Consider the following 24,183-nt stretch of genomic DNA (forward strand, 5'->3'; position numbering starts at 1 on the left):
TCTGTTTAGATTCATAAAATAGAGTTCAATATGAAACCATAGCAATTTGATTCACTCAAAACGGATTTAAAAGTTACCAGGTGTTCATCATATGAATGAATTTTTATCTCTATGTATGGGATGTGTATTGAAATATGAAATCTTGTGGTCTATTGTTACGATTTGATATATATAGGTTAAACCTATAACTCACCAACATTTTTGTTGACGTTTTAAGCATGTTTATTCTCAGGTGATTATTAAGAGCTTCCGCTGTCGCATACTTAAATAAGGACGAGATTTGGAGTCCATGCTTGTATGATATTGTGTAAAAACTGCATTCAAGAAACTTATTTTGTTGTAACATATTTGTATTGTAAACCATTATGTAATGGTCGTGTGTAAACAGGATATTTTAGATTATCATTATTTGATAATCTACGTAAAGCTTTTTAAACCTTTATTGATGAAATAAAGGTTATGGTTTGTTTTAAAATGAATGCAGTCTTTGAAAAACGTATCATATAGAGGTCAAAACCTCGCAACGAAATCAATTAATATGGAACGTTTTTAATCAATAAGAACGGGACATTTCATTCACCCCCTCTACAATACTCCTGTTGTTATCAAGGGACCAACACTAACTTTTTACCCACTAATCCATATTTTCTACATTTGGCTCTATTTAGGTTGCAACTAGGGATGGCAATGGCCACCCGATCCAGTGGATATCTACCCGATCTACCCGCTACGTAATGGATATAGATGACCCTAAATAGATATAGATACAGTTATGGATGAACTTAAATGGATATGGATATGGAAATGGATGAAAAGTTTCATCCATGGATATATCCATTAGCACCTGAAAGACATATACAAATACATAAATATAGATATATGCTTACATATATATACTATTACAAATGCATTTATGGTTAGATTTACATTTTTCTTGCAACCTTATAATGAAATAACTATGATATATTACAATAAAACACGTATCTAACAAAATAAACATATAAAATACGTATTTAACTTTTCATAATCTATGTTTAATAATAAATTCAACAAATTGTGTTATATCTTCGACAAAGATTATACGTTCTTGTAGATAGATATTAAGTATGTTATGTTATATTTATTTTTAATATATTACGTTTTCGTTTTAATCGTATATTATAAAATATAATAACATTTTTTAGTATCTAATGGATATCCATTAACCCGCTTAATCGATTGGATATGGATATGGATATGGATGAATGAACTGAAATTAAATGAATATGGATATGGATATGGATGAATAAAAACTAAATGGATATGGATATGAATATGGCATCACTCGATCCATATTCGATCTATTGCTATCCCTAGTTGCAACAATACAAATAAGGTTACATTTTCGAAAACCCAGGTAAAGTAATTTGGAAAAAGTAACACTCTGTGTAGCTATAAGATAAAGTAAAAAAAAAAATTATAAATTAAAAATAAATGTAAATTAATCTGCATGCTTAATGCAATCCATCCTCTTTAGCCTTTCACAATCTCCTAGATTTTATTGTCCACTTCCCTTCCATGGCATGGACTCTGAAAACATTGAATCCTATTTCTACCGCTTCGGATCCGACCCGATTCCACAAATTTACATTATTGTCCCTAAACTCCTCTTACAGAGTTACAATACTACAGTATATTAATTATATACTCCTTAAATTCCGTATATGCTTATATACGTATACACTACTGTAGTACTGTAAATTACAATTTCTCCTTTCTCTACCTTACTTTAAATTTGTTACGGAGTAATATATACTCCGTATATTACTGTAATATACTACTCCGTATATGTTTATGTTAGTAATACGTTATAACTTAAATCTTTTTTTATACCTCCCAAATGAATGAATGAATGATGATGATGATTACCTAGCTAGTCAAAACTCCAACCCATTCCCTCTCTCCCTACAACTTCAAAATCCCGCCGCCGCCGCCGCCGCCACCATCCACCGTTGCCTTCTTTATCTCTACTAGTCTCTACTACTCGTAGTATTAAAACATCATGAACTAGATAACCAAACACTTCTTTTGAACCATAAAGATTAGAAAGTTGAACACACCACAAATGCCGCTAACATCTTTATATGTATCTTCACCACCACTAGAAGAACGATAAGCGCCTCCGTGTAAGGCGGAGGACACAGTCTCCCGGTAAGTTTCGATTAGAAGCAAAGACATATAGTTTTATTTTTCTTACTTCACATGCCTGGGCTTGTTTTAACTGAAACACACGAGTGTGTTTGAAGCATACCCCACCACCTTAAAACCCTCATTCACATGCAGTTTGTCCCCCTTGTTTGACACCTTTTTCAAACTCCACCGCCACCACAAACCACCATCAACCACCACCATCAGTCACAACCATTTTCCATCTTACCCATTAACATAACTTAATATTACATGCACTTATTCTCTCAAGTTTGAATCTTTATCAAACCTCCACCACCACCTGCCACCAATTTACCACCTTCCACCACCACCACCATCACCATTCTTCATCAAACCCCACTTCCATAACCTAGTCTTTATAACTATACTGTCTTTAAAAGTTTTGATTTTTTTCCGCCACCGTGAACCACCACTGAACCCCACCTGCTAACCTATCACCAATTTTGACTGCCAACATCATTTCACAAACTTCCCACCTCTAATTAAATATGGATAAAGTTTCAATCTTCATCATTTTCTTGACAGTCTCTCTTTACAAATCTCTCCCACCACCAGTCTCTGCACTGTCACCGGACGGTCAAACCCTACTCTCTCTCGTTTCCTCCGCCGTTACCACCTCTACCGTCCTCTCATCATGGAACTCGTCTTCACTAACGCCATGTTCATGGCAAGGTATCACATGTTCACCACAAAATAGAGTCATTTCTGTATCTATACCCAACACATTCTTAAACCTTTCATCTCTCCCACCACAACTTTCATCTCTTTCATCTCTCCAACTCCTCAACCTTTCATCCACCAACATCTCCGGCCAAATCCCACCGTCGTTTGGCTCTTTCCCACATCTCCGGCTACTAGACCTGTCCTCAAACTCAATATCCGGCAAAATTCCACCGGAGCTTGGCCAACTGAGTTCACTCCAGTTTCTTTATCTCGACTCAAATCAACTCACCGGCAAAATCCCACCTCAAATTTCAAATCTTTCTTCACTCCAGTACTTTTGTATTCAAGATAATCTGATAAACAGCACTATCCCACCTCAACTTGGATCACTAGTTTCACTTCAAGAATTTAGAATAGGTGGAAACCCTTATTTGACCGGAGAAATACCACCGGAGTTAGGGTTTTTATCGAATCTTACAACTTTTGGAGTTGCAGCTACTGGGTTATCTGGTGTTATTCCATCCACATTCAAGAACATGATCAATCTTCAAACTTTAGCTATTTACGATACTGAAATATCTGGTTTGATTCCACCAGAACTCGGGTTGTGTTCAGAGCTAAGAAATTTGTATATTTATATGAACAAACTTAAAGGTTCAATCCCAAATGAATTGGGTAAGCTTCAAAAGCTCTCTAGTTTACTTCTATGGGGAAATTCTCTGACAGGGCCAATTCCACCTGAGCTTTCGAACTGCTCATCGCTTGTTGTATTCGATGTTTCTGCTAATCAATTGAGTGGCGAAATTCCGCGTGAACTGGGAAAGTTAACAGTTCTTGAACAACTTCATTTGTCGGAGAATTTGTTAACTGGATCAATCCCATCAGAGCTTAGTAATTGCACGAGTCTTACCGCTATTCAGCTTGATAAAAACAAAATTTCAGGCCAAATTCCTTGGCAAATTGGGAATTTGAAGATGTTACAGAGCTTCTTTTTGTGGGGTAATATGGTTTCAGGAATCATTCCGTCTTCTTTTGGCAACTGTACTGAGCTTTACTCGCTTGATCTGTCGAAGAACAAGCTCGAGGGCGAAATCCCAGAAGAAATCTTTGGTTTGAATAAGTTAAGCAAATTGTTGCTACTTGGGAATTCATTGTCGGGTAAGGTGCCAAAAAGTGTTGGCAAATGTCAATCGTTAGTTAGATTAAGACTAGGAGAGAATCAGCTTTCGGGCCCGATTCCTAAAGAAATCGGTCAATTGCCAAACCTTGTGTTTCTTGATTTATACACGAATCATTTTTCGGGCGTTTTGCCTCGTGAGATAGGTCAAATTACGGTTCTTGAACTCTTAGATGTTCATAATAATCATATAACTGGTGAAATCCCATTCGAGTTGGGTAATCTGGTCAATCTTGAACAGCTCGATCTGAGCCAAAATGGGTTCGTAGGTGAAATCCCACTGAGTTTCGGTAACTTAAGCTACTTGAATAAACTCATCTTAAATAACAATTTACTCGCCGGTCCAATGCCTGAATCGATTAGAAACCTTCAAAAGATAACACTTCTTGATTTAAGTTCAAACAATCTTTCAGGTCAAATCCTACCTGAAATCGGGTCAATCACAAGTTTAACAATTAGTCTTGACTTGAGTAGGAATAGATTCCAAGGCGAGATACCCGAATCAATCAACGGATTGACTCAGTTACAATCACTCGATCTTTCACACAACTTGTTTCATGGCAAAATCTTGATATTGAGTTCACTTACCAGTCTCACTTCACTAAATATTTCCTACAATAATTTCTCCGGCCCTATTCCGGATACACCGTTTTTTCGTACCTTAACACCTGATGCATTCATACAAAACAAGGATCTTTGTGAATCTATTTACGGGTATTCATGCTCCTCAAGAACAGCCTCAAGAAAAAGGTTAAAATCAGTAAAAACGATAGCTTTAGTAATTCTAATCCTTGCATTCGTGACAATTGTGGCTGCAGCCACTTGGGTCTTTATGTCAAGAAATCACATGTACATGATCAAGAATTCTTTAGCTGACTCAAACCCTGATTCCCGAGGGGATGATTTCTCGTACCCGTGGACGTTCATTCCTTTCACGAAGCTCGGGTTTACGATTGATAACATTCTGGATTGTTTAAAAGACGAGAATGTGATCGGTAAAGGATGCTCGGGGGTTGTATACAAAGCGGAAATGCCAAATGGTGAGATTATTGCTGTCAAGAAGCTATGGAAAACGAAAAAGGATGAAGAACCGGCAATCGATTCTTTTGCAGCTGAAATTCAAATTCTGGGACATATCAGACATCGAAATATAGTGAAACTGTTGGGATATTGTTCTAATAGGAGTGTGAAGCTTTTGCTTTACAATCATATTGCTAATGGGAATTTACAACAATTGTTGCAAAGTAACAGGAATTTGGATTGGGAAACTCGGTATAAGATTGCGGTTGGGTCTGCACAGGGGCTCTCTTATCTTCATCATGATTGTGTGCCTGCAATTCTTCATAGAGATGTTAAGTGCAATAATATTCTTCTTGATTGCAAATACGAGGCTTATTTGGCAGATTTTGGGCTTGCAAAGCTAATGAGTTCTACCAATTATCACCATGCCATGTCACGAGTAGCTGGATCCTACGGATATATCGCTCCAGGCAATCTTTTATTATCTATTTTAGTGTTAGGCTATAATTTGTTTCCATGTCTAACCTCGGTATTTAGTAATTCGCATATAAACAAAGAATTTTTGTGAGGTGGCAAAACGGGCGGGTCAAGTATGATGGGTCAAAATGGGTAATTTATGTTAGGAAAGGGCTTAGCATGATACTTTTAAGTTTAACCCAATATTTTATGTGTAATTTACACATTGAAAGTGTTGGATAATAAATGGATTTTGTTATTTTTGTTTTTGCAGAATATGGTTACACGATGAATATAACAGAAAAGAGTGATGTGTACAGTTATGGGGTGGTGTTGTTAGAGATATTAAGCGGACGAAGTGCAGTTGAAAATCGATTGAGGGAAGGTTCACATATAGTTGAGTGGGTGAAAAAGAAAATGGGAAGCTTTGAGCCAGCAGTGACCATTCTCGACACCAAGCTTCAAGGACTACCCGATCAAATGGTCCAAGAAATGTTACAAACGCTCGGGATTGCAATGTTTTGTGTTAACTCTTCACCCGCCGAGAGGCCAACTATGAAAGAAGTGGTTGCGTTGTTAATGGAAGTTAAAATTTCACCTGAAGAATGGGGCAAAACTTCACAACCTCTAATCAAACAATCATCTACTCATAGTTAGTTGAATCATTCCACATTAAAAAATTAGGATTTTGCATTAGATTTGAAGGTTTTAGTTATTGAGTTGCCCTTGGTTAGATTTATGTGATTTGGGCATGAGAACAAAGATTTGGATAAATGGTGTTATGGGTGTAGTTTGTTTATTGTAGGCCTTTCTTATAGCAATGTGCAACTTCTGTTCCATGAAGTACAAGTGATTACAACTTGTTTGTTCAAAGATTTTAATAAACACCTTCTAGTGTTTTTAGTAGTTTACAAATTACTGTAGCTGAGTTTGTCCCATAATTCTAAACGAGTACGTCAAATTCTTGTTTTATCGAATAAGAACAGAACATACAAACACCATCTATTCTATTCTATCTAGGTAAGGTATTATTTAATTGTAACTTATTCAGTATTTGCACAACCAAGGTAATTGAGGGAAACATAAACGACATGCTTTTATATGACAAAAGTGAGCCCCACAAGTGTCCAAATTATTTGTCTTACAACTGCTCCATATCTCCTTGTTTTGTTTGTTGTAAATGGGGAAAAAGCATGTATCTGGTCAAAAAGAAAAAAAGGGACTTAAAGTAGCATCATAACACATACTCACATTCAGAGCAAACAATGCCCATGGAGCATGTCTCCTGTTGACTATAAACACCAATGAACAACATATTAAAGCTTCATGAACCAATACTTCAACACCTAGTAACAAAATATACAGTAATTAATTATATTATTTTGTACGAAAAACTAAACTAAAAACCGAGAGGTTGGGTACAAAATATAATATCTACACACGTCAAATACCCTTTTATATACCGAAAGAAAACTAATTTTCTCTCAGTTCACAAAAATAACTGTCCTAAAGTCTATTGTAAAATTTTGACTTTAAACTATTTTATTTTTATTATATAAGATTTGACAAAAACTTATATGAATGTATACTTTTGAGAGTTGAGACGGAGGGAGTACAAGAAAGACTTAAAAATCAACACGAGACACTAATTTTAAGACGGAGAGTACTCAGTAAATTATAAATATCGTACAACTACTAATAGTCAAGGTGCAACTTAAAGCATTATATTTTTCCATTTGATTATTTTAGTTCCAAGAAATAAAGATTTATTATTAAATAAAAAACATATAATATTCCAGTTTCAAACTTTCAAGTCAAAGGCTCAAAGCCACCAAAACCACAAAACTAAACCATTACACTTGTTATATATTATATAGTTTCCATCAAATAGAGAGCTTAACAAATCCTCTAAACATTTAACCACCCCCACACTATTACTCTATAAAAACATGGACGAGTCCATGCATAGTCTTTAACACCAATAACCACAAAAACATAACAAAAAACAACCGATGGCTAGACCACTACCGAGCCACCTTCTATCAGGAGGAGTATCACACCTAAGCCTAGCCATTGGCTCAGTTTTCTTATGTGCCTTTACGTTGTTCATGTGTGCTGGCCATTCTCGCAAATGGGTTCACAGTTTGAAAGCTTGCTATAGTTACGATTATGAAGAACCTGTCATACAACTTAACAATGGGGGCATGACTCATCGGTTTCAAAGTGATAGTGAAGAGGACGAAGAACAAGAAGAAGAAGAAGAAGAAGAAGAATCCGTTTGGCAAAAGAATATACTTATGGGTGGAAAGTGTCAACTACCAGATTTCTCAGGGGTCATAATCTACGATTCTGAAGGAAATATTGCTCCACCAAAACCAAGACTACTTGCTCTTACCTGGAAATAATGGAAACAAACAAGTTCAATTAATAAAGTGTGGAGTCTTTTAATTATCAAGTCTATCATTAATTTTGTATATTTAGTCTGTGTATCCTCTAATGAGACGTGATTATTTGAATTATATGTTGAAGAAATCTATAACAGCGATAGCATATGATCGACATAGATGGCAAAATGGGCAGATAGTGCAAATTTGGTAAGAGGCCAACATAGTCAAAAGAGTTCATTTTTTTATGATTCAGGTTGACGGTTTTCGAGAACTTTTTTATATAATTATAATGTATATGATTAAAAAAAAAAATCATTTTTCAACAAAAATCCAGCTTAGTAATACACTTCAAGCGACTTTTGATCCATGTGGACCCTACAGAATTTGTTACCACTTGTACAAGATTACATAACCTGAAGCAACCCATTCATAAGTAAATGGGTATAAGTTGCCACCTCTAGATGATCATATAAAAATTCACGTACTGTGCACAAAACTGTCAAACTATATATACATAATAAAATATCATAAACAAAAATCGAAAGGTACTGACCGTACTAATGTGACCAGATCAACCAGCCCTCATTGAAACAGATGAAGAACTCCGCCCCCTGAATCCAACAACATTTAGCTTTGAAGTATTTGAAGAAGTTTTTGGGGCACCGGATTTTGGGCTTACTGAGCGAGCTTTCCCGCCAATTTTCACCACGGGTTTTTTGGAGATACTTGGTTTTGAAAAGGGTTTGGTAGAAGAAGCATTACCCGTTGTTTTCTTAGATTTTGAAAAGTCTACTGCTTTACCAGATTTGATCCCTGATGAGCTTCTGTTGGTTGGTGATTTGGAAAAGGTGACTGCTTTACCAGATTTAGGTGCCGATGAGCTGCTTCTTTTGGTGGGTGATTTTGCAGCTGATGGAGTTCTGTTGTTTCTCTGATCGGAAACTTTAATTGGCTTTTTACCTTTTCCTTTATTATTATCTTGAAGTTTTGGCCTGCTGCTACTCTCTCTTTGATAGTTATCTAGTGAGAGAGACTCCAAGCTTTCATTTTTCCTCATGGCTTCCTCAACACGATTTGCTAATGTCAGATCCTTTTTGGTGATTAGACTCGTCACCTTTCCTGAATAATAATAAAAAAACCAGAAATGCAAAGATAAACGAACGTTATCCAGTGATAATTGTAGCATGTTTGGTAAGTTTAGCTGGATACGTTAGTAAGCCTATAATATTGCATTTACTAACGGGGTACTAAAAAACGAAATAGTGGAAAGTTAATTGGTAGTATTAATAATGGTTTTTAGCAATGACAACAATAAAAGAAACTACCTTTTGCGCCCATGCGAGCAGTCCTTCCTGTCCGATGAAGGTAGTCAATCTAAATTGCAAATATAATAGAAATCATGTTAGAACTGACAATTTCAACCCATTTGCTTAATAGTTTGGTTTTGAGTTTATCTTCTATCTATAGCAGGTCTAATTACAATATGCAGCCAAAAGGAATTGAGTTAAACGAAATTTATCTTATTCAAAATTTAGATTATAATCATAATAAACTGGTTTGTGTGATGATATTTTACACATGAATTATCTACACATCAATCTTATGAATGGAACAAAAAGTGGTTAACGGTCAAATCCAACCTGGCCCATTCTGTCACCTCTAAGATTATTTAGCATAACAAACTTAGAGAGCATCATACAAAAATGCTTACAGAGTTTAAGGGAAAATCAAACATAATAACATGATCAACATCCAAGTCCAATCCACGAGCTGCCAAGTCTGTACAAACGAGTGTGGGGCAATCTCCATCATCACTTTTGAATTTTTTCAGGTTCTCAACCCTGATTTATTTATAATTAATTAAAACCCCAATGTTAGTTAGACATAACACAACTTACACATTTTCTAACAACGAAAGCTATATTTGAAATCTCACTAGTATCAAACAGTTAGTATCATCTAACCTTTCAACTGCGGGCACCTCGCCATGATAGTTAACGGTAGCCAGTTGATTTTCACCAAGAAAATGGTCAACTGCACGGCTGGAATTTAGAGTATTACAAAACACCATCACTCTATTTCCCTTTGCTAAACTTGGCTCCAGAACCTGCACAGAACATCATCATTTGAAACATCAGGGACCCAATTATAAATTTATTTCTCCGTCCCTACAAAAGCAAAATTTCAAATTTAGTTTGATGGTTTCTATCATCATGCATTGAAACTTGTACATCCCACAAACATTGTCATACAATACATCAAGCCCTAAATATATATGAGCTTATTTACCATAATAAACGTAGCAATGATAACATTAGAAAATAAAACAGTACGAACCTGTAGCAATGCTTCCAACTTGTTTTCTGCACCTGAAAGCTTGATAAAATCATGGCGAGCAGAAGCAACCTTTTTATGCAGAGTTGAAGTACGAAGATGTTCGATTCCTTGAAATTCATCGTCAACTAGCTTCTGTACGGCCTGCAGAAACTCACGTTGATAATGTGAATTATTTCCATTTCATTTTAACATTATTTGATTTTGATATTTTGAAATCGTATCTTATTAGCATACATTTGTCATTGTCGCGGACACCAGAACAGTTTGGAAACCAAGACCATCAGCTTTTAGCGCACGATTTTTCAATGGGCCAAGAAACTTGCGAATATCCGGACCAAACCCTCTGTCAAACATGGTGTCTGCCTCATCCAACACCTAGAAGCAAAAGACTTTAACATCATATTACTCAAAATAAAGCGAAATATATTCGGATCTTGATTTAATATTTGAAAATCAAAGAATTAAACGGTCACCAGATATTTGATATCACCATACACCAAGTTTCCCTCGTCAATATGTTGAAGAATCCTACCAGGTGTTCCCACCACCATGTCGATAGGTGAATTCAGTGCATCCTCTTGGGGTCTTATACGACCTCCGCCACTAACCATTGTTGACCTGAATCGAGCATGATGACTTATTGACTTTGCAACACCAAATACCTGCAGCACCCAAACTTTAAATGAATTATAATGCCATTCCAGGCTTTCTAACCAGCTGAATAATCATTCCAAACACAAAAATCAATATTACGTTTGTTTCAAATCATGGTGTATGCATTAAAAAAATATCTATTATTACTATACTAATACAAACTATGAAGAAAAGTAACATTGTTAACCTGTTCGCATAACTCCCTTGTTGGGCACAGGACTATGGCACGTGGACGCCTTGGTTTCATCACCATGCCATTCAATGCCTCATCCTGTCTCAACAACTATATTAAACAACAAGAAAAAGGGTGTTAGATACTAAATACTGTCTTTGAACCTTCTAATAGCACAATCTAACATCCAATAACTTCATTTCATTCGTTACATGGCTGTTTCCTCAAATTATTAGCAACAGTTATTTGATTTTTATTTTTTTCACAAGCACATGTAAGAACTTAGAGGATGCTGTCATGTATCATTTACGAACTCCATATTATAAATAAGTACGTAGAGTTCATTTGTTAGTTAGATTGGATATTGATAGTGTGTGTTACACATATGTTCTCTCTATTCTCTTGTTCATTTGTAACTAATTGTGGTTATCAACGAAATCTATCTTTTAAGTCAATCTTCGATTGCATTTCTATCTTTGTGCGATTCAAGTTGATTCTAGATCTCTTCGATTAGTATTAATCCAAGAAGATCATATCAGATGCCCTTTCAAACCGTTAATGTGTAGATAGGTCGATGTAAGTTCACTTTTCTAGCTAACAAGTCAAATACGTTAGTATTTTAACATTGAGCTAAACATAATGGGTCAAACGGGTTATAAGTTGGCTCCAATTAACTTTATTAAGAAATTAAGAATTAATAACCTTTACATTTGGCAGTATCCTTATCTTTAATTAAATCTCAAATGACAACCAATCAAAACCAAAATATAGGTACCAACAAGTACATAAATCAGAACCTGAACAAGAGGTAACAAATAAGCAAGTGTTTTCCCTGAACCAGTATGAGACCCCAAAACAACACTTTTTCCCTCAAGCACATTAGATATCCCCAAAATCTGAATTTCAGTTGGCACGGTAATACCCATTTCACCTAAAGCCCCTAAAACCTCTTCACTCAACCCTAATTCTCCAAAGCTTGAAACTTTGCCCTTTTTTCCATAATCTTGAAGGCCCCCATCATCAACCCCACCTTCAATACCCAATAAAGTTTGTTGCTTCTTACCATTTTTGTAATTATTACTGCTCCCAACTGAATCTTTAAGGTGTCTTATTCTAAGGCGTTCAAGAAGAATGGAGTGTTTTGATGATTCCAATGATGGTTCGTCGGTGATTGGAGTGGTGGTGGTAGTGAAGGCGGCGGAGGTGGTGGTGGTGATGGGTCTAAACCCTAGATAAACCCTTCGAGGAGGATGGGGTTTGGGGAAAGTGAATAAAGAAAAAGAGAGACGAGTGGTGGTTGTTGAAGATAATGAAAGTGTTAGAATTCTTGAAGTTGCTACCATTTTTGTTGATTGCCGGAGTGTTTATTGTTACACAGTGGTGATTTTTTCGTGTGTTGATGATATATGAGAATAGGAGATAAAGGATGAATAGCAAAAAATTGCGCCTACTATAAACCTTCCCTTTTGCAGTAGTTGAGTTTTGGTCCTTTTGGATTCTCAACTTTCATTAATTCCACAAAAAGATGTCATCTATACGTGTTTAAGTGTTCAACTTCTTTATTACACCAAACGAATATTTTCACATATATATACAAATATCCCGAACTCGAACACACAACTTCTTAATTGAAGAACTTACCTCAATACTGCTAAGCCAATGTACTTTTGGTGTTGCCATACAATATGTAAACTGGTGTCCGAATATACAAGAGGACGCTTTAAAAGAAATCATTTTATACCACTAAATCTTCAACGTGTAAAACGAAGTTATGCATAGTCAAATTGAAGAATTAATCTCATTGTTAGATTTGTATCCTAGTCAAGTATATAATGCCGAAGGACTGATTTTAATCTTGAAATTGAGACGATCTCTGCAAAGTTATGGAAACAAAATCGGCATTGGCATTGGCATTGGCATTTGGCATAAACATTATATATATATATAAAAAAACAAAGCTATTGTTGAATCACGTAAGCACCAAGTATTTTAAAAGAATATATATATATATATATATATATATAGTGGTAGGATCAAGAGGGAATTAACCAATCGGGGGGGAAGCAAAATCTTTTTTTTTTCGTTTTTTGAAAAAACTTTGTTCACGAACATTATAGATCGGATAAAAATATGAACATTTAATAAAGACACTTTGTGATAAATGTTTTTATTTTGGCGGGAAAACGCTCGAAGAACTAATATATAACAATTATCGTGTTTTTCGAGCGTATGTTGAGGTTTTAGATATTAGGGTTTAGATATTAGGGTTTATAGGGTTTAGATATTAGGGTTTAGAAATTTAGAGTTTAGATTTATGGCTTAGATTTAGGATTTAGATTGAGTTTTTAACACGAATGATTTAGAGTTTAGGGTTTAGGGTTTGGTGTTTTGGGTTTATGGAATAAACCCAAAACACCAAACCCTAAACTCTAAATCGGGCTAAATTTTACTTCACAAAACATGAAAAAGAAAAAAAAGAAAAAAACGTTAACATTCTTCACGAACAATATTATCTTGAATGTTATTTTTGTCGATCGTTTTTCCCGCCTAAATAATAACATTCATCATGAAGTGTCTTTTCTAAATGTTCATATTTTCGTGTGATCTTGATGCCTGAAAAAAATTCCAAAAAAAAAACGAAAAAAAATTATTTTGCTTCCCCCCGCTTGGTTACTTCCCCATTGATCCTGCCCCTATATATATATATATATATATATATATATATATATATATATATATATATATATATATATATATATATATATATATATATGACGACCCGGAAATTTTCGACCAAATTTAAACTTAATCTTTATATGATTTCGACAAGATAAGAAAAGTCTGTTAGATTGAGTCTCAAAATTTTGAACTGTTTCATGAAATCATTTGACCTTGACTATTCCCGACGATTCACGAACAATTGTGTGTCAACAAATATATATATATATATATATATATATATATATATATATATATATATATATATATATATATATATATATATATATATATATATATATATATATAAGGGTATATATAATATTTTGAGTTAATAAAATACACTTTAATCAATTGAAATTAAACATGTAAAATAATATGTAACGCCCTCCCAATAGGTTCTGGAAGAAACGTTACTAATATCAAAATAAATCAACATATTATAATACGAGAACAATACTAAATGAGAAAATTTAACTTTATTGAGTACGCAGCGGAAAATGAAATGTCGTTACAATAATGGAAATAACGATAAAGTAATTGTTCATATGCAGAAGTAATAAATGCGATATCTCTTGATCCTAAGTCCAAGTAGCATCACATAAGTAGTAGATAAGAAAGCTTGAATCAAACAGCACCTGAGACAAAAACATGCTAAAGTGTCAACCAAAAAGGTTGAGTGAAGTTCATAGGTTTAACCAAAGTAGTTATCGTTGTTTTTAGACCACAAGATTTTGTTTGTAAAGTAGATCACACAGATCTTAAGTTTTCAAGGAAGATCACAAAGATCTTTAAAGTTGATCTCGCATGATCAAAAGTTTATGCCAATGCGTGATATTTAGACTAAACGTTGTTCGCCCCATGACAAGTTAGTTCTCCTTGTCGGTTAAATTTCATTATCAAGTAATACAAAGACTTAGTCAAATGTATCGGGGACGTTACTCCCGATAGGCCTACCCCCAATAATTAAGCATGCCGCAGCACTTAAAATATCACTGTAGGGACTTAGTCGGACATAGCCGGGTATAGCATAGTTTAATAGTTTGTACTGACATTTAGACTAGACTTTCAAGTTTGCCCCGTGACAAGTTATTGTTCATACTTGTCGGTCGGGAACTTGCTGGTCATAGCCCAACATATCACAGTTTAATAGTTTGGTACTTGTGTCTAAGTTGTAAAAAGTAAAAACAGCATGTGTCTCACCCCAAAAGTAAGTAAGTTTTGCTAGCAATAAAGAGGGGCTATGAATTCACCTTAGTAAGTAGAGAGAGATATCTTAGCAAATCGTACTGTAGTCGAACAATCACGATTGAACAATGTAATCTAGTCAAATAGGTCATCTTAAGTATACACATATAGGTCATAATGTCAACCCATAGTGTACGCAAAGTTCTAGTGCTCAGGCTGACTCAACGAACGAGTAAAAGTCAACTAAAACAAGCAAGGCAACAAAAGTCAACCAAAGTCAACCCTAAAGTCAACTCGGTCAAAGTGGTCAACTAAAGTCAAACATCTCAGTAGGTCATACAAACATGATCAATAAGTCAAACCTAGGTCAAGTATCACTTTACAAGTCATAATTAAGCATGTTGCACTTTTGCACCTTAAAGCATGCCTTAGAAATTCGTATGTCGTAGAAAGATCCAACTATAGCTCATAGAACATAAATCATTAAATCATGAACAACTCCAGATCATAACTACACTTAAAATCGATTCCAAAAAGTCCTGCCAAAGCCTCATACGATAAATAAAAGTCCAATATCAGAAAGGATCAAGTTCAGGTTCGTTACAGAAATTTCTGCTCGCGCGTCAGTTTTTAAACATTTTTCATAAAATATAGAAAATAGATTTTGACGAAAGGCTAATTGGTGTGATCTCATAACATCTCACAATTTTAGTGATAAAATAATCAGAAGCATTGCTTTAGCCAATTTTTACAGTTTTGCAAAACATTACAGACTCATCAGTTTTTGAGCATCAATCGGACACATCACAAAGATAAGCATATAACTCATGGCAAATCACATTCTCGCAAGTTCGCATACAAATGAAACAGGTCAAGGAACACTTAGAATAACATATTCCAGAAGCTCAAAGTCTAAATAAATTCCTAGTTCATTCTAGCAATTTTTATGTATACTTAAAAACAGATTCAACATACTTTACAAATCAAATCTTCGTTTTATCATATCAGGAGCATTACATAACCTTTCGACGCAAATCTTAAGTCCAAATTGCATAAATTTTCATAAGGAATATAGTAGTACACTTTTTATAAACTAAAACACAAAGCATGCAACTCAGAAAATTCGGATTACATGTGAAACCCTAACGAAACTTTGATTAATCATAACTTAAGCATCCGGTAACGAAATCATGCAAATCCAAAGTCCAAATTTATTAATTTTTCGAGATCTACACATCTAGATACATTATATGACTAGTACATAAACTCATATAATCAGATTCATAACAATCAAATTCGGTTTTCATAACAAAGACAACAATCAAGCAAATTAACTATTAACGACAACTCTAACCGAAATCAATTGAGCACTAGACTCTTGTACACCATGTAATTGAACAAAATCAGATCTAGAAAATTAGGGTTAGTGATTTTATACCTCTAGAGATCAAATTGTTTATATCAATGCGCAGAGGACGATAAAAGCAACAACGTTCGTGTTGATGGTAAGAGCAAACGAGCAAAATTGATGAGCATTATGTGAGTGATGATGATCGGTGATGGAGAGGGGTTTTGGGGGCTGCAAATTTCGTGGATGGGGTGAGGGAGGAGAATGTGTATGTATTTTTGTGGTTAGGTCTAATTATGCATTGGTTTATATATGGCATGAAGTTTAATTAAGCAAAGCCCATAATTTAACAAGTATGAGAGCCCCCATGGAATGGATTTCGGCCAAAGGGCTGTAAAAGGGAGTCCATAGGCTCACAAATGTTGCTAGACAAGTTTCCTAAGTGTACCCATTAAGTGTCGTTAGCCGAAAACACAAACTGGATCGATAAACGTTAATTTCTCGCGTTTTTAACCTATATAAATTCTAATAAATTCAAAGTATGTTTAAAACATAATAATTAAATAAAATAATGATTAAAAGTGAAATATCATTCGTTTCGTTATTTTCTTGTACGCGCGTGGTCCGATTCGAGTGCCGTGAGCCAAAGGAGAGGGAGAGATTGTTGTTGAGAGAGGACTGTGAGAATTGTTTGGGTATTTTATATTGAAAAAATATAGAATGGAAAAATGAGGGTCGTTATAGTACCTCCCCGTTATTAGAAACTTCGTCCCGAAGTTTTAAGTAGAGTTCTCGTTTGCATCAGCAGTTGAGAAGAGATGGAAGTATTTCCTGTATCGTTTGGTCTTTACGTTCCCATGTATATTAAGGGATGCTACACGAATCCCAACAGATTTTAACAATAAAGTTTGGTTTTCACGTTTCCTGGTACAATCGGGGCCCTTTTGTGAATTCCAATGAGTGTTAACAATAAGTATATTGTTTTGTTTATACGTTTGATCCCATGATCCTTAACCTTAATAGGTCGTTTTCAAAGTGCATTAAATGCGGAGATTTTCTAAGGAATAATAAGAGTGTCGTTTGACTAGTTCTCCTTTAAAAGGAAAGATGATGCTATACCAGCATTAAATGTGTCGTTGAGCTCATTAAAGTTTTGAGTGTTCATGCCACAATTGTAGGACAGATAAAATAGATTAGAGTACGTAAAGATTTTAGTTACGTGGTTTGATGTATAGCTGGTGTTTGTTAGAGATAGTACCAGCTTCAAGTTGCGAAAGGTAACCATAATACCTTTAGTTTTCAGGAGATGTCTAATAGACAAATGAGATGTTAGTTGAGGATTCATTGATCTCAGGATAATATGAGCGATTAAATGAAAGACATCGTTCAGTATACATGCGAACTTGTCTTTAGAAATAGTTTCAGGATGTAGCTTTAAGATTTATGATTTCAGGTTCATGTTGAATCATAGATTAAGACTTGACTAGAATAACATCTAGTTGCAATCCAAAAAGGGAGAAATGTTTAGAGTATCTTCATAAATGTTTAAGGTAACTCCTTCAGAGTAAGAAAGTCATTTTCGCACAATGGCAGGTCGGTCTATTATTTACTTATGAGTTTAAACGCGGATTCGAATAAATGTGAATCATTGTTTATAGGACGAAGGAACCTCTGCTTCTTTGTTCGAAAGATCATAGAATTGATGTTTACGAGAGCGGTGTAGTTTATCCATGAAATACTGGAAGTAGAAACTTCTTAATGATTAGCATAGCAAGGAATAAATGACGTACGTAAAAAGGTAAGTCTCGTTCTTGCACGGAGAATGAGAATATAGGTGATCCAAACGCATTGGAGAGCAATACGAAAGTTTTAGTAGTAAGCCAAAGTAATTTTGAAAAATTGCGACGTTTAATATAACAATGTAAATGAAGCGGAGCTATTAGTAAAACTTGAGTTGTGTACAACACGTACTATTTTATGTGAAATAATTTGAACAATACGAAAAAGAGTTGATTAAAAGAATGTTTAATTTAATAAAACAAAGGTAAATTGATAAAAAAGCGAAAGTATTTATACTATCAGTGAAAGTAATTTTAGAGGATGTGACGAAATGATGTTCATAGTAAAACTAGGATTACGTATAATTGTAATGAAATTTTGATTTAATCAAAGTGGAAATTTGTAGAAGCGAAAGTATAATTTGGTATATACTAGTCAAAATATGTATAGGTAAATTTATGTATAATATTTTATAGATCGCATAAATGAAAAATCACATTCTTTATAAATTCTGGGATAATTTGAAAATAAAGACACGTGTAAGAAATATTTGGAAAACAGGATATTTGTATTTAAGAGTTTATTTGTTTGAGAAAAATTGATTGAAGATTTTAAAATTTCGGAGGATAATTGTGTAATAATTGTTTCGAGGTAGTGAAAACTAATAAATTGACTTTTATCAGGGCATGAGACCTTGAACCTAGAATGTTAATGTTAAAGTAAGAAGGATGATAATGTGATTATCATCAGTTGAGTAAATCCCTTGGATTTAGAGTTATGTATGAAGGAACTTCAAATAAGATTTGCAACTTCGAATCGTTCGAGTGATAGTGAGAGTTCGAGAACTCGGCATGAATAATCTGGCAGTCGCATAGACAAGTATAAATGCTAAAGCAGTGACTTTTAACTATGAAATGATCGTTTGAATTCAGCCTTAATTGGCACGAGAGGAGGATACGTTAAAGTATGATGGAATCGTTTCAGTTGTTACAGCAGTTCTTCAGAGGTAGTGGGTATAGCTCAAGTCACAACTTGAGATGGTGTATTTCACCCTTGATTTCCGAGTTGACAATAATTGGTTATTGTTTGAGTATGACACCATTACTTGCATGATTCCAAGTAGTCTATTATAAGTAGATGCACGAGTGCAGAAGTTTCTCGACTATGATAGTCAAAACGTTACACATCTGGAGGTTCCATGATTCATTGGCCATGGTGTTTGTAATATCGACGTTTGAGGGTTCAAAAGTCGTACCAAAAGTGTAATAATAGAGAGGATCTTGGTATAACAAGTGATGATTAAGCATAAATGCTCAGGAGATATCCATTTAGGGTAAATGAATGTAATAATATCAAGATGATCATTTTTTTCCTTTCATGCCCTTGTATTTGGGTTCTTGAACAGATAGCTTGAGAGTTTTCTTTGATTCACTTTCTATTCCATATGTCATGATATTGGAATATCTCTATGAATTACCGGAATATAATCACGTTGGCCACCGTCATTATATTTCACTAATTCATATTTCCATTCCAAGGTCACTTCATAAGGTCAGGATATGTGATCAATGATGATTTCTAATATAGTGTATTAAGGATAGCAGTAATCTTAGTTGGATCAACAACATGTCGGTTTTAAGCCAAAACTTGCATTTGGAAAAGTTTGCTTAGAGTTGTTCTTTTTCTTAAGAGTTCAAGAATGAACTTGCAAATGTGGCTCACATCCTTTGGAGCAGATCGGAATGTCATCCGTGAAGACAGTTACGAACTTGTCGAGTTATGGTTGTCTAGTTTTAAGTGGCAATCTTTATAGATTTGGTCAACTTTCATATCCTTGAAAGTTGTGAAAGTTAGGAAATAGTCAGACGAGAAAGTTATGAAACATCGTGGTAATAGTTGGTGCAGTTGGACGAACCGTGATTCTTCATTTCACGCGGTTTCCCTCCATGAGCTTCTCGATCGCTAGGTCTTTTTCCTTCATTTGAACATCGATCCTTGCAATATGGCGGATTAGGCCATCGGTAGTTTTTCGTAGATTCATGATCTCGTACTTAGCATCACCTTCATCGTAGGAAGGTGGTCGGGATCTTTTCTTTGACGGGCTGGTTTCTTAAAGACGTTTCCTCTTGCCTTCCGGTCTTGGAGTCGGGTGGTGATCGGGAGAATTAAGTAAAGTATCCGGACTATAGTTTGGTGAGGGAGGACCACCAAAGCCATAAGGTGGGCTTTGGACTGGTCTTTCAATGGAAGACCTTTCAGTATCTTTTTTGGTTGGCTTGAAAAGATTCATTTTGGTCGCTTGGTGAGAATTAGACATCCTAACATTAGGAATGAGATTTTGATCAGTCTTAGGATAAGATTGTAAAGCATATGCTTTAAGATTACAAGGCATCCCTAAGTGCTTTAAAGTCTAAGGCATGAAAGGTTATAGTTTCCAAGATTGCTAAGGCACCCTAGCTAACAAGTAAGGCACACATAAAAATGCAATCCTGGTTCTCTATAACAGCCTGGTTATGCTCTGATACCAATCTGTAACGCCCTCCCAATAGGGTCTGGAAGAAACGTTACTAATATCAAAATAAACCAACATATTATAATACGAGAACAATACTAAATGAGAAAATTTAACTTTATTGAGTACGCAGCGGAAAATGAAATGTCGTTACAATAATGGAAATAATGATAAAGTAATTGTTCATATGCAGAAGTAATAAATGAGATATTTCTTGATCCTAAGTCCAAGTAGCATCATGTAACGACCCGACCAAAACCGTTATTGACGGCGCCGTTAACTTAGGTCCCGTTGCGTGGTCGTAGTCCCTATATGAGACTCGTTTGACCAAAATTATGTCGCATTCATTTGAAAGGTGCAAGACTTGCAAGTTTAGTTTACAAAAGTCATAAAGTATAAATGAAATAACTTGCGACATAATTTGTTTAAAAACACAGTTGCTGTAAATAGCGTAAGCATGTAAACAAAAGTTTGAATCCAAAGGTGCTATCACTAGCGTATGCATGTATGTATGCTTGACCCCAAGCAAGAAATCAAAGTGTGCGGAAGCATGTATCAAGTAGCCGAGTATGAACCTGAGAAACATATAGAAAACTGTCAACGAAAAACGTTGGTGAAATCATAGGTGTTTGTAAACGTTGTTTTTGAACCACAAGATTTAGTATTCCCATAGTTGATTATCAAAATCGTTTGCATTCCAAAAGTATTGTTCGCGAGCACCCAATTATCAAGACTTAACGTTTCCTCCCATAGAACCCCATCACAATAGTGTTAGAACATACACTGTTTCTCGAAAATATATTTCATCCGTAGACGGTAGCGAACCGTCCGTAATGAGGGTTTGTCAAACCCGTATGGCCACACAATATAAGTTCTCGCTTACACCCTGCAAGTGTAACTAATGATAATCGAATTGAGGATTTTTGTTCTAACTCGCTGTGGAATGTTTGTTTCCTTGTACTTGTGTTCAAAGTATAAAAGTATGTAGTATAAAACTGTATATGTTTCTCATCCCATAATTTAAAAGTATAAATGTTGTTGAAAGATGGGACTATGATCTCACCTCGAGTGCACGAGTATAAAGGTACTTCAACAAGTAAACGTGTGCATGAAAGTTGCTTAGCCTTGACCTAAACAAGTAAGTTGTATCAATTAACCGGTTACGACACAAGGTCGGGTGAAATGTGTTCAATTAGTCCTATGGCTCGTTACGACTCGAATAGTATAGCATGTGAATCACGTTGTCAAGTTTCATGCAAGAATCACGTATAAAAGCATGTTAGAACGTTTGCATAAAAGTTTGGTTAAGTTTGACTAAAAGTCAAACTTGGTCAAAGTCAACGAAAAAGTCAATGGGGTCGGGTCGGGTCCCGAACTATTTTCATGAGCTTAGAAATCATATATGAGCATGTTGTCCAAGTTTCATGTTGATCGGGGGTGTGTAGCATAGCAAACATTATTCAAAAATCGACAAAATTGGACAGGCCACTTTGGCGCGCCGCGCGGGGATGGGGCGCGCCGCGCCACCATCTGGGCAGACACTTTTCTGTTTTTCACAAGTATGCACGAGCTAAAACCAAATAACCACATCTTATGATCCGCAAACAATTAGAACATGTATCTTATATCATCGGAAAGGTAATTTGACGAGGAAAACACCTAGACACATTTCATCAAGCAATTCAACACTTACAACAACCCAAAACCGCATTAAACGTTCATAATCAAAGTTTCAAGTTCTAAAAACGCATTTCATGATTCGGGCAACCAATTTACATGTATGATATGCCGTTTTGAAGGTAATCAAGCATACATTACTACTAAACACTAACAATTAACATTTCATGGCATTCAAGCATCAAAAGTTCATGTCAAGAACTATCAAACCCTAGTCAAACATCACAAAATCCTTAATCGGGTTTTTGAAGTTTTCTTAATCAACCTACACATCAAAATGTAGCTAATGATACTAGTAACACAATTAAAACATGAACTTTAACAATTAAACAACTTTTAATCATCCAAAATCAAAGATTAAGCTAACCCACTTCAAAAGTTCAAACTAGTTACTCAAATCAACAAATCGAGCAAACAAAACATATATTCATGCTAGACACGAGCCATAGACACTAACTAACACAATTTCAAGTCAAAAACACGAATTTATAGAAATCTAGAGTTTTAGAAATGTTACCCAAAATCGGTGTAGTTAGTATCAAATCGTAGAGAATGATGAGAGGATCAAGAATATGTAGTCGGATTTATTGTGAGCTTCCAAGATTGAATTTAGATGATGAATGAATGAAATGGGTTTATGTGTGTGTTCTTGAGATGGAGAGAAAAGAGATGAGGGAGATGATGGAATGAATGAATGGTGGAAAAATGGGTTGACTAGTTGACCTAGTCAACTAGTTTGCCCATTTGGCAACTCCGGTCCCTCGAGTTTCAAAGCGGGTGCGGGATTTAACCGATCGAATACTTTTAAAACGCAAGTTAACGAGAGATGTTGTAATCGAGTAACGGGATTATCAAGAACATTAGTTAACGAAGTGTACGAATATAGGTGACGAAAGATGTTATTAAAAAAAAAAAGACGGTATTAAAATAAATTTAACGGAAAAACGCGGGATGTTACATTATCCACACCTCAAAAGAAATTTCGTCCCGAAATTTAGTTGGAAGTAGTAGTTGTTGAATCTTCCTCGAGATCTTGTGTTGTCAATTCTACGAGTGAGGGAGGAATACGTTCTAGGGTATTTCAACGAACTTTGACGGTCGGGGTTTAACGTCGTCTTAAAGTTTGGGTTCACAATTCATGGTTTCAACTGGTCCTCCTAGGAATGAAGTTTATCGTCGATAGTAAGCTTATCGAAAAGGAATAACAAGTTCTTGTTTCGCAAGACACTTCTGTAAGTTGATTCATAGAATGTAGGATGAACGGAGACTCAAACGTGTCGGAAAATCTAAACGGCTAGTAACGGGTTCAAAACGCCCCCGGATTCTAAAAGGTTTTGTGTATCGCAGATTTAGCTTTCTATGTTTCCCGAAACGGATTGCACCTTCTCAAGGTGCGACTTTTAACGTTACGCGGTTGCCCACTTGGAATTCGAGAGGTTCACGTCTAACATCGGCATAGTTCTTTTGGCGACTACGATCCGCCTTGAGCCTTTCTTGGAATTGAAAAATTTTCGGGTTGTTTCATGAATGATTTCGGGTCCGGTGGTTCGCTTGTCACCTACTTCGGTTCAACAATTTAAGAAAACGACAATTACGGCTATACGGGTCATCAAAAAGTGTGACGTTAATACTCGAATGAAAATCATTGTAGTACGAGGATTCGGTTAAAGGAAAATACTTTTCTCAAGTAAATTTGAAGTTGGTAATACAAACTTGTATTATGGTTTCCAAGATTTGAATCATATGTTTGCTTGGTCCGTCGGTTTGTGGATGATACGCGGTACCCATGTCTAAACGCGGTCCCGAGGCTTTTTGTAAGGTACTCCAAAATCTAGAAGTGAAACGAGGATCTCGATCCGAAACGGGGTACATTTCCCTAAGGCATTG

At 35.4% G+C, this 24,183-nt stretch overlaps 3 protein-coding genes across 3 annotated transcripts in view; 1 reads left to right on the forward strand and 2 right to left on the reverse strand.

The window, feature by feature from the left end:
• Positions 1-24,183, reverse strand: part of LOC139857826 (uncharacterized) — a 398,536-nt gene that overhangs the window by 234,227 nt on the left and 140,126 nt on the right. The gene's annotated exons all lie outside the window — the stretch shown is intronic.
• LOC139858629 (uncharacterized) lies at positions 2,697-6,277 on the forward strand. Its single transcript, XM_071847461.1, has 2 exons — positions 2,697-5,538; positions 5,799-6,277. The coding sequence occupies exons 1-2, from the start codon at positions 2,697-2,699 to the stop codon at positions 6,179-6,181; spliced, it is 3,225 nt and encodes a 1,074-aa protein (XP_071703562.1). The 3' UTR covers positions 6,182-6,277.
• LOC139857167 (DEAD-box ATP-dependent RNA helicase 39) lies at positions 7,400-12,475 on the reverse strand. Its single transcript, XM_071845899.1, has 10 exons — positions 11,872-12,475; positions 11,090-11,185; positions 10,722-10,910; positions 10,483-10,623; positions 10,249-10,389; positions 9,876-10,018; positions 9,623-9,752; positions 9,237-9,285; positions 8,465-9,030; positions 7,400-7,919 (listed from the first exon to the last, which is right to left on the reverse strand). The coding sequence occupies exons 1-9, from the start codon at positions 12,415-12,417 to the stop codon at positions 8,483-8,485; spliced, it is 1,983 nt and encodes a 660-aa protein (XP_071702000.1). The 5' UTR covers positions 12,418-12,475; the 3' UTR covers positions 7,400-7,919; positions 8,465-8,482.

The sequence above is a fragment of the Rutidosis leptorrhynchoides genome, chromosome 7 (genome assembly GCF_046630445.1).
Source record: "Rutidosis leptorrhynchoides isolate AG116_Rl617_1_P2 chromosome 7, CSIRO_AGI_Rlap_v1, whole genome shotgun sequence".
Taxonomy (NCBI): domain Eukaryota; kingdom Viridiplantae; phylum Streptophyta; class Magnoliopsida; order Asterales; family Asteraceae; genus Rutidosis; species Rutidosis leptorrhynchoides.

What these genes read in the sequence shown, in the direction of transcription:
- LOC139857167 (XM_071845899.1), bottom strand. Translation starts at nt 12,417, where the DNA reads ATGGTAGCAACTTCAAGAATTCTAACACTTTCATTATCTTCAACAACC. An exon ending in CAAGGGAGTTATGCGAACAG is followed by an intron (nt 10,911 to 11,089) that starts GTTAACAATGTT and finishes TGGGTGCTGCAG; the next exon opens with GTATTTGGTGTTGCAAAGTC. An exon ending in AGTTGGAAGCATTGCTACAG is followed by an intron (nt 10,019 to 10,248) that starts GTTCGTACTGTT and finishes TGTTCTGTGCAG; the next exon opens with GTTCTGGAGCCAAGTTTAGC.
- LOC139858629 (XM_071847461.1), top strand. Translation starts at nt 2,697, where the DNA reads ATGGATAAAGTTTCAATCTTCATCATTTTCTTGACAGTCTCTCTTTAC. An exon ending in CTACGGATATATCGCTCCAG is followed by an intron (nt 5,539 to 5,798) that starts GCAATCTTTTAT and finishes TTGTTTTTGCAG; the next exon opens with AATATGGTTACACGATGAAT.